This window comes from Lepisosteus platostomus, chromosome 8, assembly GCF_059453375.1.
Source record: "Lepisosteus platostomus isolate fLepPlt1 chromosome 8, fLepPlt1.hap1, whole genome shotgun sequence".
NCBI classification, from domain to species: domain Eukaryota; kingdom Metazoa; phylum Chordata; class Actinopteri; order Semionotiformes; family Lepisosteidae; genus Lepisosteus; species Lepisosteus platostomus.
In genome coordinates this window covers 13708777-13726455 of record NC_142618.1, presented here as the reverse complement: position 1 = coordinate 13726455, position 17679 = coordinate 13708777, and the positions used below count along the sequence as shown (strand labels likewise).

The window sequence follows — 17679 nt, the reverse complement described above, 5'->3', positions numbered from 1 at the left end:
GCTTTTGCTGTAACTTGAAAATGCACGTTGTAGCTTGTGTCAGCATAGGCCCAGTTAGAATTTAAGAAGTTCTTAAAAATGCTGGGTTTCCTCTGAGCTCAGACATTCCTCAGATGCACTAAATTCAGATTAGCAGATTAAGATAGCACAGTGATCCTTTGGTTTTTTGGACCTCCTGCTACTGACCTACCTGTGTGATTCATACTGCAATAGTGCTGACAATTAAATTGATGTATGATCAACAAATGACCACAAAACACTGGGTTTCGGTCTGCTGCATTTTTTACTTCTCTCTGTCCATGACAAGTTAAGGCAGATCTGCATCACAATTTAATTTCCTTGACACTTAACAGTAGATATGATGGTTCACCAATTGTAAGACTTTTTATCTGCATAAGAACATTGCTCCCAATTTTGGATATCACTCCGGTCCCCCTGGTCATTAGTTAGGGTTTTATGGACTTCTCAAACTATTATTTTTCCTGCGTTTACAAATGTTTCACTTGATCTCCCAGTTCTGGCTCAGATCCTGGTTGAACATGTTTTTACTCCTCAATAACTGTTTCTAGCAAATTCAGAAGAATGTGCCACCTTTATGTATTTGTATGTGTCTGCTTTCTCTAATTTAGTATTGTTTGATATCGTTTTTAGCCTTGACAATAGTGTTGAATGCAATAGTCATTTTGTCTTATTGTTCACAAAATCATCTGTGTTTGGAAACAAACTTCATGATGCTTTAAAGGAACAAGTAAAGGTTTATTCCATGCTGAAAAGAGAAGAAAAAAAACAAAACGTTTTGGCCGTGGAGCCGCCTTCTCACCCAAAACGTTGCGTTTTCTTTCTTCTTTTTTTAGCATGGAATAAACCTTTACTTGTTCCTTTGCAGCCTACGCATGCTGACACAGCTACCTTCTTGAACTACTCCATGATACTGTATATGTCAGCAGACAATTAACTGGTTTAATGATTTATATTAAATAATTGTTTAGTGGAAATAAACAACCACAAATTAGACTATCAAGCCTATTTGGCGGTACTTGATTTAACTAAGGATCTCTTTGTATCCTTAGAATGCAGATGTTTACAAAATGTTTTATCATACTGATTTATTGTCATTCCTAACAAGGCATTGTTCATGCAATCCAATACATAATCATTGCATAAATTACATATTACAGTAGATAAGAATATTGCTCCAATAATATTTTGAGCTACAAGTGTTTGATTCTCCGTACAGCTGACACATTATTTCTACTGCTTGCAATTACAAAATTACAGAACAATGACAGTGCTGATTGTGCACTGTCTTTGCAAGCTTGGGTGTCATTAGATGATCATAAATGTGGTGTTATGAACCTTAGAAAAGTGCATTACTACTTTTCGCAACAACTTCAGGACATCCTGTAGCTGTAAAAGGAAATAAGAGGCCTGCGAACAGCAAGCAGGCCTGTGACATAAAATAGTGATTCAAGTGCAGTGCCCTAAACGTCTCTTTCTTCTGTGTTAGATACAAAGCTTCTGTCATACATTTCTTCAAAAAAACACACTGCAATGACAGCTGTTTAATATAACTAGTACATCATTGGCCTCTCTTATACACAACACAATTGTATAAGATGGCATGCACTCAGATATGTTCTACATGCCTGCTGGAAGTAAACTAAACAGATGTCAAGGCCATCAATATATCATCAATAGAATTCTTTGAAGCTGGAAAAGTGCTTGTTCTTTTGTCTTCCAAGGCAAGATTAGGAAAAGGTGTGAAAACTTGTTGCTTTGGTAAAGGCAAAGTTTAAGTACCCACAGAATTAATGGTAATTGTATCCATGGGGACCAGAACTAAACTGCTTTTAACATGTAACATCCATTAAGATGCATTACACGCCAAGAGCATGTCTCATGCAGGGGCATTAAACAATACAATCTGACACAATGCCCACTGGATTTAAAAAACACATCTGTACTACTCAGAGGAAAAGAAGGTTTGCCCTAAAATTGTAAGACGGAACTTTTTCTTATTCTAAAATGTTTGTCTGCAGTTGTTATGGTTTTAATGTACTGTTTCCACAAAACAGTGCCCAAGTGCAAAACTATCAACACAAAACCCCAAATGAGATCAAAATTATATGCATCAGACACCATATAAATCATGTTTACACACACACAGTGAAAAACTATTATCTATTATATATAGTGGAGTTTCAAATGCTCATTTCTCTTCATATTAAAATACTCATGCAATACATGCAAGAAAACAGAACTTATCACTACATAAGAAGTCTGAGAAGATAACAGCAATGTGCAATGGCATGGGGCAGGCAGATGATGTTGTTGGATGTGGTGAATTCATGGTGGTGATAACGGTTGAAGTAAATAAAAATCTGTGGTAATATTCATAAAACATATGTAGTGCAGTAGTTAGCATTACTGCCTCGTAGTGCTGGGGCACTGGGTTTCAGTAAGTAATAATAACCTACCAGTAAGTCCAAAGACATACTGGTACTGTAGGTTAATTGGTTTCTGGGAAAACTGTTCCTGGTGTGAGTAAGTATTTGTGTCTGTCTGTGGGGGGATGGACTGGTGTCCAGTCCAGGGTGTATCCTGCCTGTACCTGTTGCCAGAATAATATGGCAATCTGTCAATCTGAATTGGATGAAGGGGTTAGAAAATGGATGGACTGATGTACTATCCTAAGTTTATTTTGCTACTATTTAGTGAATAAAAATAAACTTTTTTTTGATGTGTCAGTGTTATTACTTGATTTTGCACAATGATGTCAGTTCAAAAGTTCAAAACCTGTATTTGGAGCTGCTTATGGATTTTTTGTTAAGAGGTTTGCACTTTACAATCATTTGCGAATATTGCAATCTGACAAACTTCATAAAGCAATTGGAAAACAACCGTCATTCTGTCAATCAAGTCACAAATTATCTTGGTTCCCCTACATTTAATTTTACTTCTGCTTAAGGGTTACCAGTCCTTTTGCGAATCTGTATTTTAAAGTGAAAAAGAAAAACATCTCAAATTTAAGATTTGAGATAATTGTAGGTATTAGTCTACACTTAAAAGATTCACTTAAAGAGTAGTGCCGCAAAATAAGATTGTTGAAAGAATACAGTGCGATTCTGTTATAACACAATCTATGACAGTGCAGTGAAATCAGAGTTTTCACTTCCTGAAAACTGTAAATCAGCCTGACTCAGATGTTCCAGAAATTAAAACAGATAAAACAGATAAATGCAAAACCCGAAAATTGTTCTCTATTAGAATGAATCTTAATGTAGTGGGAAAAGCAAAGAAAGGTGAAACCTGAGTTTCATAAGACACATTACTGAATCTACAGTAGATTGCATTCGTGGCTAAAAGACAAAGAAAATTAAAGACATTTTTCTAGCTACAAATTGGGCCCCTGAAAGAAAATAATAAACACTCCACTGGTGGACATAATATTTGATGCAATATAGTATTATAACCATGGTAGAGAAACTTAGCAAGCAGGTTTTAAAGTAAGCATGGGACAGATGAACTGCCTTCCGAAGATGCATGCCACTGGGCAGTCTTCTATACAGTATGTGTAAATGAAAATAAAGTCTGCAGATAAGAAACCTGCAGAATTGTTTCTATAACTTTTTTAAATTGGCCTCATTTTTAAATTGTTTAAGTTTGAAAATGACCATTGCATTGCACTGCACTTCAAGACTTGAAAGTTTAAGTAGTATAAGTCATCCTGCTTATTGGGAATTATGCTACAAATAGCCTCACTCCACTTCAAGGCTGGCATTTATGCAGTTGACAAAATACCATAGCAAAAACACTAGCCTTTAATATTAAGTTTACAAGAAATTGATTACTGTATTTTAAACTTTCAACTACTAGTGCACTTCAGCACTTAGCAGTTTAAAAAGATGTTTTAATAACACAACTGCAATGAATTAAGACCTGCACATGAAATAATTTCTGGAAATGCAAGTTCTTTTCCCTACCCTCCCTTTTCTAAAACCTAAAAGATGTCTCTCACTCCCTGTGTAAATATTAACTGAATAAACCTTTATTGTAGGGATAATCGTCAGTTATTGCTTTAAATGGAAAAGAGCCCCAACCTTCAGTCGGAAGGTTTTAGCGTAGGATTGGAGAATACAACAGCAAAAGGTGAGAAAACATTTTTAAAAAATTCAAATTGTTGAAGAATGCTAGAAAGTAAAAGAAAATTCAGAGATGATCTACTGTAGCTTTACTGTAACGATAAAAGCAATGATATAACTAAAGCCCCAGTCATAAAAAATATTGCCTCATAATGCTACAAAATAAAATATCAAAACACGCCACAGTTGTGTGAAAACATGATTAGATTCTGTGCTCTGTATGTTCAGCTTAAAATATTTGTCATAATAAACAAATTGAATTCAATCAAGCTAAAAGGGTGGTGTAAACAGAGTAATCACAGATTCTATTACAATTAATTTAGCTTGTGGATATTTCAGTAACAAAAACACCCCAAAATGTGTTACAGCATGAAAGTAATGCTGTCTCCTGAGTTTGGACCCCAACCGCCATGTTATACATGAACAGGGTAGTGGTGTATTACAGTTACCATCCCCTGCACGGCTGGAACACAGCCTCACTGCAGTAGCGCCAGGTATTAACCCCATATTAACAAAGCACAACTGCACTGCAGTTCACTAAAACACACCAATCCAGCGCAGCACAGCTGCCACACGAGTTCCCGTAAGGAACCCGGCCAGCTGATGGGAGTCCCCTTGGCCGTACTTACGTTGAAGGCCTTGAGCCGCTCGGCCTCCACCCCTTCCGCCTCCATCGCCCTCTCGCAGTCCTCGTGGTCGTCGTGGTCGTCGTCGTCTTCGTCGGCGCGGCTGAGGGACAGGTCCTCGGCTCCTCCTCCCACGCTCTCGTTCTTCCCCGAATCCAGGCTGGAGTAGCTGTGTGCCGGCGACTGAAACATACGCACAGGCCGCACACTTCAGCCACGTCTCGGGTACTCTTTCAACACCAGAAAACCACACCGCCGGGTCCTTTCGACTAAGGCTCTTCCTATCATTGTGCAGCAGGATCGACCAGGTGCTGAGTTTAGACCAGTGTAAGACAGGCTGGTTTTACCATCCTGATGGTGTGTTGCTGCAGTAGTGATCAGTGTAAGACAGGCTGGTTTTACCGTCCTGATGGTGTGTTGCTGCAGTAGTGATCAGTGTAAGACAGGCTGGTTTTACCGTCCTGATGGTGTGTTGCTGCAGTAGTGATCAGTGTAAGACAGGCTGGTTTTACCATCCTGATGGTGTGTTGCTGCAGTAGTGATCAGTGTAAGACAGGCTGGTTTTACCATCCTGATGGTGTGTTGCTGCAGTAGTGATCCTGCTCACAGGTTCAGACATCTGATGTACAGTATGAGCCTGGCAGTGGAGTCAATGGTGTGAATGTCTCCCGTCTATGGGAGTTTGACTAATCACCTCATTACTATATAGTAATGAACAATGAAAATGTACCAGTCTAAGTTTTAGTATACAAATCTGATTAAGCTCAAACACAATGTTATACACATCTCAAGTAGTGAGCAGATACATAAAACAAGACTGTTGTTTTTTTAGTAGTGCTGTTCTTTGGGATGACTGAGTTCAAGCTAGTGATTTTATAATAACAGTAAGTGCTCAATGTTTGACATGTAAGGTTAGTACAATTGCCAAAATTAGTTCAATTAAGATCAATTAGTTCAATTAGTTCAATGTCTGTAAAAAACAGACATTCAAAAAGACAAGATTTAAATGAATGCAAAAACAGCAAAAGAGACAATCATCTCTTCCTTGAGTAATGAAGAGCACCTGGTTCCCATCGACATGACTGGAAGTGCCCTGTCTGGGAGGGAAATGGCACAGACAATGAGATGTTCTGCTTCAACGGGCAGCAGAAAACACAAGACACTGTCTCTGTGAGGGACAGGACATGCCCTGCAAGGCAGAAGGTCAACACATCAAACCAAGACCATTCCGTCTGTCTTATCCACCTGTGTTAATCGTTTGAAACTTTCTATGGCTACCGCATGGGAGAAATCCCAGGAAGAAATAACATGCCCATTGGCATTATGGCTGTAGCTCACTGTTTGCAGGGAAATGATGTGAACACTCACAGGCTGTTCAAAGGTAAAATGTTGACAGCTGAGAGGTGTCTTCTGTGGGTCAGAGAACATCTGAGATGAAGGCAGAGAGAACGGTGCAGGCTTTTATTCAACTATTTAACCCTTGACAGCCATGACAGAAGACACCTTGTGCGGGGATATTCCGATAGGCACCCTGCTCACTGTTGCATTGTGCAAGCCAGTCAGTGGAGAAGTGGAAATGCAAGGATGTGAGAGGAAATCTACTTTTTGGTGCAGAGTTAGGGCAACCTTACTGTCCACCAACTCATTGAGAAAGATCCTGAGCCAATAGTATCTTCTGTCCTACAAGTCAATCCAGAAATGTTGATTTTCCAGCAGGAGAGTAAACGATCACACAGTATAAGGATTACACAGATACAAACTTCAGAGACCATTTCTGTGGTCATACCGTGGCCAGTTTTGTTTCCTGCCTGAGTATGGGAGACCATCTGTGAGTCCCAGTCATCACTTCTATCAAGAGAGACAACCAGCAACCTGCCAGCTTTTGCTGGGTGGCAGCAGCCCCACAGGAAAAATCGTGAAATAACCCCACAGTGATCTGTCCATGGCTGATCAGGTCTACATGTCAGTACTTCCAGGATTGTGTTCATATTCAGGGAAGTTATACTGAATGCTGACACTGTAATGTGCTCATTTTGTCAGTGTGCCACGATTTATACTGAAAACTGAAATAATTCTTTGATTTGTATTTTCATTCAAGTTTCCTGATGATTTTGTTATGCATCTGTTTAAAGCATTTGTATAAATCCATGACGCCTGAGCGTAGCATTTCATTTTTTTTTTGCAGCAGTACGTATTCCATGTTTTGACTTTGGTAACATAAATGTAAAAAATAATTTACCCAGAGGGCTTCGATTGTCTTTTCTACATTACCATCTTGATTTTATTTTCTGCCATCTAGAAAATGTGAAATTGTTTGGTAAATACTTTGGCATATTTTTCAAAGACTATTCCCAGCTACAAAACACTCAACACGTAAAAACCCAAACTGAGATTCTAATGTTCTAATTCTAAACATCAGACAAAGTATATCATATTAACATATGAAATGAGAATCTCTTAATCACCTACTCAGTTCTTTAAATACTATTGTCTCACATAAGGACCAATTTCAAATGCTAATTACTATTCATTCACAATACGTTATTTTATTGTTTGGTAACAATATGGCTCGTTATTACAAGTCGACCTGTCCATGTGAGAATGGAAGGAGGCTGAACTGATCCTGCCTACATCATGACATCAAAGGCCACAGAGACGGAGTAAGTTTGCGGCAGTATGGATGAGACAGAAGAAGCTGCAGGAGGTGGATGTGTTCATGTTGAAGCTGGAGCCCCTGGCCGTGGTTGTGGTCAGCAACAAATACATACTGTTCTCTCAGACGAAATAAGAGCTCCAGTAATTGCTCATGTCAGAAACAGCTCTCATAATGCAACTAGGTGGATGTGTTATCCAACCAAACCTCAAGAGGTCAGCTTCTAGCCTCAATTATCCGATTATCTCAAACTGAGAATCCGTTAAGTCAAGAGCACCGCACTGGGCTTGTATGTGCAATAGCACGGAAATCATATTTATAATGTTCACATTCCTGTAAGGTTAGCATGAAATTACCGTGTTTGATTGCTCTCCTGTATTGTAGAATTGAAAGGGCTAAATTTGGTGGAAGAGGTGTTCTCATTGCAGAGCACGAGGTCATTTTAAAAAGGTACCAAATCACCCTGAAGCGGATTTACTCTTTTTCAAATAAGTATAATAAATGCCGTTTCAAATATATAAGCAAGGAGTGAGGGCATTCTGCAATGAATCTGTTCTATTAAGTTTAGAGGCAGTGCAGTCGGAATATAATGTTTTTTGCAACCTTGTCAGGAAATGGGGTTGTGTACTAGGGCTGTTACACCCGTGTGCTATGTTTCCTCAATGAGCTACACAATTTCCTTATAGACCCAAAAGCTGTAATTGCATTTGTCACGACCTGGGACAATATATAAACCCGTTTTAGGCATTAGTAATACGAGACAGTTTAACATCACATGGAGAGTTCATCATGACGTTTCACTCACCCTCTTACCAACTTCTGCACACTACAGTACGAATTACTTCCAGCCTGAAGGCAGAAGGTATATGACTGCTGCCCTCATCCATGCTGTGGATGAAATGTGTGAAGGTATCGCAGTATCACAGCATAGCAGTGCCAGGGGTGAGTACGGCACTTATACAGGGTTTTTCCACAGTGCTTTGCTAATGAGGACATGAGATGCAATGTGGATGGAAATTTGTAGCCACATGCTGAGACTCAAAGTCAGCTGACAAGGTGTACAGTATATGGAAATGCGCATCAAACCTTTGTAAGAGGACCTGGGGAAGGGTCATTTATAACCGGTATTTCCGGAACGAAACACTGATTATACTCGATATAGACCTGGGCAAGACGGCTGCCAAGGATAACCAGCTGACCCGCTGTTGGGAAAAGGCCTATGCCGCAAAACAAGGAGACACAGCTGAGCTACGTCAGGAAACAGGATATAAATGCCCCAGAAGCGGTGAGCCAGTGCGGAAGCCGATAAGGTGAATGCGTTTTGGAGGAAGGAGAGGATTAGGATTGTGCTGGAAAGGATTAAGGAGTAACGGACTACGGTTTACGGTTTACGACTACGGTTTACGGATTACAACTTGGTTATGGTACAGATTTGTGTGAACATACGGACTTTGGAATTTGGATTGTTTAAGGGTACTGGAAACGGATGACGGATCGGAATTGGAAAACGTACGAACAAAGAAACGGAGAAGATCAGTGTGGTGTGAGTAACACCCCTTTTTCACCTGCTTTTCCCCCGGCGACACCACACCTTATAGTCAGTTTTGTGTTTTTCATGTCTTGTCAGACAGCTGCAAACCCTGCAACCACACACAGGGAAGGATGAGGGCAGACGTTTTCACCCACTATTGAGCCCTTCATCTTTTAACACCATCACTAACAGGGGAGAGATCCAGTGCTGATGGGAGGAGAGGAGCATCCCTCACCAGCAGAACCACAAGGCTGCTGACCAATCTCGGCCAATTGTGTGCCAGGGCTGGGAGAATCCCAGGTTCTGTTGGCTAGTGACACGACCCAGGCTCAGCCCCGATCAAAGTTCTCAGCCAAGGCTCCGGCAAACGCCTTCACATCATTACAAGCCTATGTCACGTTTTTATTTTGTACCTTGTTCGACATAATTTAGATGATTCGCTCATAAAAACATGATCTTATGATGTACTACGATATGGAGCTGAATGCTTGGCAGTTGGAAAGAGGGAAGAGAACTTGATGAGAAGAACTGAAATGAGGATGTTGAGATGGATTCTGCAGATTTCAATGAAGGATAAGATCAGAAATGAAGAAATCCGTAGACGATGTAGGGTGGTGGATGTGGTTGAGAAGATGCGAGAGGCGAGGTTACGGTGGTATGGACATATCATGAGGAGGGACGTTGAGGAAGTAACAAAGAGGGTAATGGAATTTGAGGTGGAAGGTAACAGAGGAAGAGGCAGGCCTAGAAAGAGATGGATAGATTGTGTGAGAAAAGATATGGAGGTATGTGAAGTGAGTGAGGAAGATGTGCTCGACAGAGACAAGTGGAGAAGAGCAACCAAAGCAGCTGACACCAGGACAGTCTGGGACTAAGGCTGTGAAAAAGAAGAAGAAGAAGAAGATGATGCACAATTTCTATGAAACAAATGCAACCATGTGCAATCTAAGGATCTCCAGGGTCAGGGTGCTATTGGTGAAACTAGAGCTCCTCTCCTGTGATTAAAAATCTGTCTCCAACCTGGAGCCTCATCAATTTCATTGCAGCCAATATTGTACATCAAACTCCTGGAATACCTATTAAACCTCACTATAAATGAGTTTCAGACACTTTCTCTCTGTACTCAAAGATCTGGTGTTCGACAACTCAAGTCAGACCACTAAATTGGCAGATTTTAAATGGGTAAATGGCTTTCATGAATTGGCTTCATCACTCTGCTCTCCTCCCCACTAATAGCTGGTGTGTGGGGAGCGTTCAGGCGCACTATGGCTTCTGTCGCATCATCCAGGTGGGGCTGCACACTGGTGGTGGTGGAGGGGAATCATCATTTCCTGTAAAGCACTTGGAGTGGAGTGTCCAGAAAAGTGCTTTATAAATGTAAGCTATTATTATTATTATTATTATTATTATTATTATTTCAACCCTGGTCCTTGAGGAAGATGGAGTCATCTGGTTCTCGTTCCAGCCGGGTTCTTAATCACATGCTCATTTACTTCTGGTTTCTATTTAAGGCATCCTTGCACATTTGCAAACCAGGTTGAATGGGATTTGCAACAGGTACCAACCCTGTACCGGTTTCTGTGTCTCAGAACTGCCCTCATCCCGGTGTGCTGTTTGAAATGTAACCAACTGGACCTCTGCAGAAGCCAAGAAAACTCCCACATTGTGTGGGTGTCTGATAAAATCGCTCCCACCTGTGGATCTTAAACTGATCCACAAGCAAGAGCTGTTTAGTCTGAATTAATGGTAAGTGAGTTGAGGATAAAGTGTATAAAGTTCTGTTTGGTGACATTGCTGGAAACAGTACCTAGAAAGAGGGGTACAGTATTTATGACACCCAGGAAGGACTGACCAGACATGTTAAATAAAAGTCTAAGCAAGCAAGATAATCAATTAAGTTGCCATTCATCTCCGGATGTGTGGAGCTCAGCTGGAAGGAAAACCAGCAGACACAGTGCCCGTCCAGGACAATGGGAACCAGTGGTTTAAAATGTACATTTGAGCACATTGTTATTTTACTCCCAGAGGTCATTTTCTTTTCTTGCGTTCACATAATGTGAAAAAAATATGCAAATCATATTACTAAAGGCAATGAGGTTAGAAGGCTACTTGGTGTGGTACTGTATATCGCATTCTCCACTCAGCATCATGAAATGAGCTGTTTGTACTGTAGTTTTAGATTAGTTTCATGGAGCATCATTTTATTTTAATGCTGTATTCCTGTTACATGACAAGATTTCTTATTTCTTATACAAAATATATGATCATAAGTTATAATTAGTTATCTGTATGTACACGTTTATGTAACAGTTACTATATACAGTATATATTTTCTGATCTGTATATTTTCTTATAGCTTACAGAAACAACTGAAAATGAGATCCTGCTATCATGGTGCTTTATTAATCTGTACACAGACCAGTTAATATGAATGAGCACAGAGATTGCTGCATATGCACAATATAGCACCTTAATCTTATTTTTCCCATTTAGTCTTTAGGCACTCACAAATTTAACCAATTACTTAAGACTGGAAGTTAAAGTAAAAAAAATGCAGTAGATACAGTCAAATAACACTTTTGCAAATCCACTTCACAAGATGATATTGGTAGCAATTGAAAGGAACATTTTATTCAACACAAGATTAAGCTGTGGAAAGCACTAATGTACATCTACAATAGTGTCATGAATATTGTTTAATGAAAATTGTTCCTGTGTCTTTTTTATCATAAATATACAAGCTTTTTATTTTGTTACATAAATATACTCTATAAAATTTGCCAAAACAAATGAAACACAAACAACGTTAATTGTAAACAACAGACCTACCCATATAGGGGTATTGATTTTCCTTGAATTTTAAACCTGTGTAGTATTATTTTATTATTTTTATCTTGCTTCATTATTTGTGCATTTCCCCATTATTCTAGAGAAAGTCTGGTATTTCTGATTTTACAAAGTTCCCCTTGAGCAGATTTCCCGAAGAAATCCGAAGTCTGTAAAAGTCTTTACTCTTCAGCCTGCTTCGTAATTGCATAAGTAATTAGGGCTATCTTGTTGGATAACGTGATAGAGACATATGCGCATGCAAGTTGATTAAGAATCCTGGCAAGCTTAAAATAAAAAAAAATGCTGGCAAACGTTAGGCACGATATGTCGTGATGTGGTGAAATGCTGATTTCTTACAAACAAACACTGTGGAGTCAGAGGCCATGTCCAGCTCCAACCAACCTGAGGTCACATCAGAATTTCTCTGTTCATTTCCTGATTTTAATGATTTACAGGGGTCCCCATTTAGTTTTGCAGTTAGGGACAAAAAAGTTGTGATGCTAAAAAAACAGCACTGATCAGGGAATTTCCCCCCATAGGAAATAATATATTTAAGTGGGGGAAGGGAATGAGGGAATATAAGGACGTAATGGCACCTTAAATGAGGGCAATTTTCCTTAATGGACTGTATGATGGATAATACCAGGGTTTTATTCCTGAAATTAAACATGCACAGTGTGGACAGTAATGCAGTGTTTCTTTCACAGTTCATACAGTATAGGACATCAATACATTTGAAACCTTCACTGAAGTAACTGCATCATTGAAATGTATTAAATCATAAATATGAAATTGTGTTGATCATTATTATCACTTACCCCCTCAACAGCGGAGGCAGCATAAAAACATTGAATAAACTTCTTTTAAAAAACAATGACACACACGTTATGGTTGACATTTCCATCGTACGCATAAATATGAGGAAGGAAATTAATGTTTTTAAAAATATGCCGATATTAACTGCATGTTCACTTTTTCCTATTTCTCTTGGTCTCATCTATCTTTATATCACTACCAGTACAAAAACTCTTTGCTTTCAGCACCAGTACTGTCACTTGCACTTTTCTTTCCACTCAATTGAGAGATTTCAAAGTTATTTCACGATAAAAACGCTAAGACCATGGGGGTGAAGAGCTCAAACACGCACCAGGAGAGCTGACAATGCCGACAATGGGATGCTGCACAGCACCATGACGTAGTTAAGATGGCGGCGTGTGTCCCAGAATTCAAACTTACTCGCCATCATTCTGGGTGAGAACTATGCAAATGGGACATAAGTTGAAGGGACTTTTAGCGTCGCTGATCGGGGAGTAGCCCACTTTATCGCTGTCGTCAGGGTGAAACAATTTTGAATGGGGAGATGTTAAACAAGGGCCCAGCGGATATATGCACATACTGTACATATCTACATCTCCTGTATGTAAGTGAATCAATGGCTGTAGAAAGGCAGGTCGTCTCTGCGCTCCTGTCTTCATGCAGGTTTCAGCCTGTGGGACGTGAGAAAGGCTACAAAGGAAACGAGGCCATTCGGCCCATGTTGCCATGGCGACGGGAAAAGGCTGTGCCAGAGGCAGCTGCAGGCCTTTTTGTTTATCCCCCTTCCCCACCTGTCCCCCCTTCCCCGCATCCACATTCCCCGTGTTCAGGAACATCGCATGACCCCTCCCCCTCCCTGGAAAGAGGAATTCAGTCAAGGCGAAATGGAAAGCTAAATTTGTTCAAGGGGAGGAAACCTCAAATCTCTGCTACGCTTGATCGGAAGCCACTTGGAACAGTGGCACATGGGCAGAAAAGGCTGAAACCCCTGCAATAATGCATACTTCCTTTTTAAATCAGATTTATTTTACCCTTTGGACAGAAGATGACTAGACGTACAGGATGTCCAAGATGCTGTATAACTACATACAGTACATTTGGTGGGCTTTATAATTTACTAGGAACGGTCAGATTACATTTTCCCTTCTTGTTATGTGCAGTTTAAAATGCTATGCATGAAAGTAATGTCGGCAGGGAACTGGCAGGGAGAGACTAGCAGAATAAATTGGAACAATACAGGGTTCAGAATATATACTGTATACATGCTGCATGGAATTTGTAATCTAGTGTATGGTTTCCATTTAAACATCCATATACAGACACAGACACACACTCACACCAGGGCCAATCTTTACAGAAGTCAAGTGACCTATCAGTCTGTCTTTGGCATGTGGGAAAACACAAGAGCCCCCAGTGGAAACCCACAAGAACAGAGGGAGAACATACAAACCCCACAAAGACAGCCCCCCTAGGTCGAGAATTGAACCCTGGTCTCCATGGTAGCAGGGCAGCAAAGCGAACCACTGCACCACTGTGCTGCCCTTACTGCAGTTAGATAAGTTCAGGTTACATACATTCCTGTGCCACGTTATACTTTCATCATTTATAATCATTTATAATTATAATACAATATTTATAATATTTAATTTATATTAAATGTTTTTAAAAAGAAAGCTCCAATGTTACCGGACACATTGAAAACAAGTACCCAAACATAAGTGATCAAAACCTTGTTGAAAAGCCTGGTTGCTAAGATTCTAAAAGGTAGATGGAGTAAATTTCCTTTAGCGCCACTGACAGTTTTTCATTTGCACTATCTGGCTTCTCCAGAATGGTCAGGCGTGAGCTGTCAGCACAGCTTTGGGCAGGAAGTCCTCAGGGTTGTGCAACACAACAGGATAGGCACCTTCAAGCAGGTCCACACTGTGGCTGATGAAAGTATCTGCCTCTGAGGTCTGTCTGTGCAATCTCACAGTTGCATGTTTTATTTGTCACAGGTGTTGGACTCAGGAGGTATCAAGGAGTCTGAAAAGGGGACATGAGCTTAGACATTTTCTCCAGGCTTATCACGGCTTCTCAAAATACCCAACACTGTACATCCCTTAGTCAGTCAGTATCATATAATTCATAATTAAGGGGCTAAACAAACTATGTTACACTTCCTGTGTATTTCAATTCTTTTTTTCCCCAAATTACTGTAGGGCCCTCAGGGGAGCTAACTTTAGATCACCCCTGGTCATTTCTTGTCCATTTCACTCACTCACTGCTTCTATTAAAGTTCTATTAAACATCACACGAATCAATAGAAAAGAAAAAAAAGAAAATCGAAAATATATCTTCATAATATATGAGAACAGAATGCAAAAGGCCCTATGATTTTTAAGGAGAACATAATCAGTCTTCAGCTGAAAGCGTTGAGACAGCTTTAGAATAACAGAAGGGCTGACCTAAGAGCTCCAGCCAAAAGTGCTCTGACGAGACATTCATTCCTCTCACTTCAATAAAGAAAGTGCCAGATGAAATGGGTGGCTGGTTTTGCTTAATTTTGAAAAACACCTATAAATTGACTTCATTGTACTGTCATAGAATTGGTGCATATAAGTATAAAAAATGAAAATGTGAAATGCAGTACAATTGCATTTAAGCATATTTGTCAAATTACAACAGGGATCATCTAGGTGACATTTTCTACTTAAATATACTGTACGTACCAGTAAATAGAATTTTTAGAAATCGGTAGAAGTGAAACTGTCAGATTACATAGAAGCATGTCACCGAGATTACATTCTACCTGTGTACAGTAAATAACACAAAACGTCCAGAAAGACAGACTACCTGCATAACCATTAATATACTGTGCATTTCATTGTACTGTTCGTTGTCACACGTGTCCAATGTTCATTCAGTGTGAAAAACCAAAACCCATACAATGTGACCGAAGTAATTGTTGCTGCATTCATCCCCACAATTCATGAAAGTAAGATACAAAGGTATGTTCGATTTATGCAAAGAATCACTTATAAGAAACATTCCTTGTATTTCTCAGAATGAGCCTACCATACAGGGAAGCATGGTGGTGCAGGGGTTAGCAGCGTTATGGCCCTGGGTTCAATTTCTGGGGTGCTGTCTGTCTGGAGTTTGTACAGTATGTTTGCTGGAGTTTCCGCTAGTCTTTCCTCCCACAGTCCAGTATGCTGGTATTTTAATTGGCTTCTGTAAGGCTGGCTCTGGTGTGAGTGTGTGTGTTTGCATCTGTGTGCGTCTTGCATTGGTCTGGCGTGCTGTCCAGGGTATTCTGCTTTGTGCCCATTGCTTGCCAGGACAGGCCCCAACATCCCCTGTGACTTTGTACTCGATCAAGCGATTAGAAAATGGACGGATGGTGATTTATCTACGGCATTTATATAGCAAACAGGTCCAAGTGCTGACTCAATGCTCACACAAGGTAAAAGAACATACCTTCAAAAAACTGAGAGCTAAACATACATAAAAATTAGATTACCATCAAAAGTATTATCCATTCTCTTACCCTAATCGTGTCAACTATACATGTATACTTTTCCTTTCCTGATTTATTCTGAAAATCCTGTCCTTAATTAGCAAATTAAAACTTTTCAGAGCTTTCCATTAGAAATGCCAACCGTTTCCGAAATTTGCCCAAGCCGTGGACACGCTGGTTTCCAGACGATATGCAGTGGTTTGTTCCACCACTACACAGAATCTGCGCTCGGTTGTCTGTATACAAATGAACAGCAATTAGTTGTACATTTTTAAAACCAACAACAGCTGTTTAAGCTGTCACAACACATGAGGTGATCCATAAAATATAATTGCTTTGCAACATGTTCCTACAGTTACCGAACTCAAAATCTATTTAGCGCTGTCTGAAATGAATATTACCGTTACAAGGAGAAAAGAATAAAGCCACGTCCTGTTCTAAGAGCGAGGGCAGGAGGTTCAGTGGCACCTGAAATTTCCCTGTTAAAAGCCAATGATTTTACCTGATTCAGTTACAGTCTGTGATGCAATGAAACAGCAGACACTAAGAAGTGACGTTCAATATGGTTTCAAACACAATTAATTTTAACCAGACACTATCTAGGCATTCCCATGAACATACTGCATTTGCATCTCCCCCCTAAATTACTTCTCCTTATCTCTCTTCATCACATCTGCTTTGGGCAAAAATAAATTGAATCGCCAATACTTCATTTTCACTGACTCTCTTAAAATCAAGACCATTTTTCTGTTCCTTCCGATGGTGGAATGGGAGGCGTCAAGCACAAGGACCTGATTAAGACATCCTTTGTTACTCTTTTTACCTGGAACAAATTTACTGATAAAATGTAGTAGTATAGGACGTTAAAGTGTTAATCCCACCAGATTACACTTTTTCAGTGGAGGATCACAGAAAGATCACGCTTTAAGAGTTACGCCTTGTGCAATGTAGAAAGAATAATTCCGCTCTCCTGTACAGACCTATTTATATAGATTATAGACACAGAAAGAATAAATCCACTTTCCTAAATAATGAGATAGATTTGAAGAACTTTCTTTAGCCTTTTTTATGTGAATAGACTTATCTACAAAGAAGTATTACCTGTATTGCTTTACAGGTAATCTCCAACTCACACAAATCTGCCAATTTTGGTGTTCAAGCAACATGCCCACAATAAAGATATACATAAAAATTTCTTCCACGTTTCAGGAACAGAAAATTCACATTATTACAGTATTATTTACATAACTCATTTAAAATCCAGCCTTTGGTAGGCACATTTGTGTGCCAAAACTGGTGGATCAATTTCTGTAGTGAATTTTGAACTGCTTAGCTGTTTTTAGAATTGTTCTAAATTACACAGATTAACCATCAGTAAATCATTCTGTTTCATTATGTTTATTGATTATATTTCATAGTGGTATATATAAATCTCGAAGACACTATACAGTATATTCCATATACAGTGCTAAGAAAAAGTTCGTGAACCCCTTTTCACATTTTTCAAATACTTGAAACTTAAAATGCTATATAATCTTTTCCTAAAGTTAAAATCTTCATAGTACTCTTTTGACATGAACTGT

At 39.5% G+C, this 17679-nt stretch overlaps 1 protein-coding gene across 5 annotated transcripts in view; it reads right to left on the bottom strand.

Moving 5' to 3' along the window:
• Positions 1-17679, bottom strand: part of LOC148655701 (nucleolar protein 4-like) — a 118418-nt gene that overhangs the window by 38571 nt on the left and 62168 nt on the right. For all 5 annotated transcript variants that reach the window (XM_088642505.1, XM_088642507.1, XM_088642508.1 and 2 more), the window contains exon 7: positions 4772-4951. In XM_088642505.1, coding sequence (XP_088498631.1) covers positions 4772-4951 — 180 coding nt within the window. The remainder of the gene's footprint in view (positions 1-4771; positions 4952-17679) is intronic.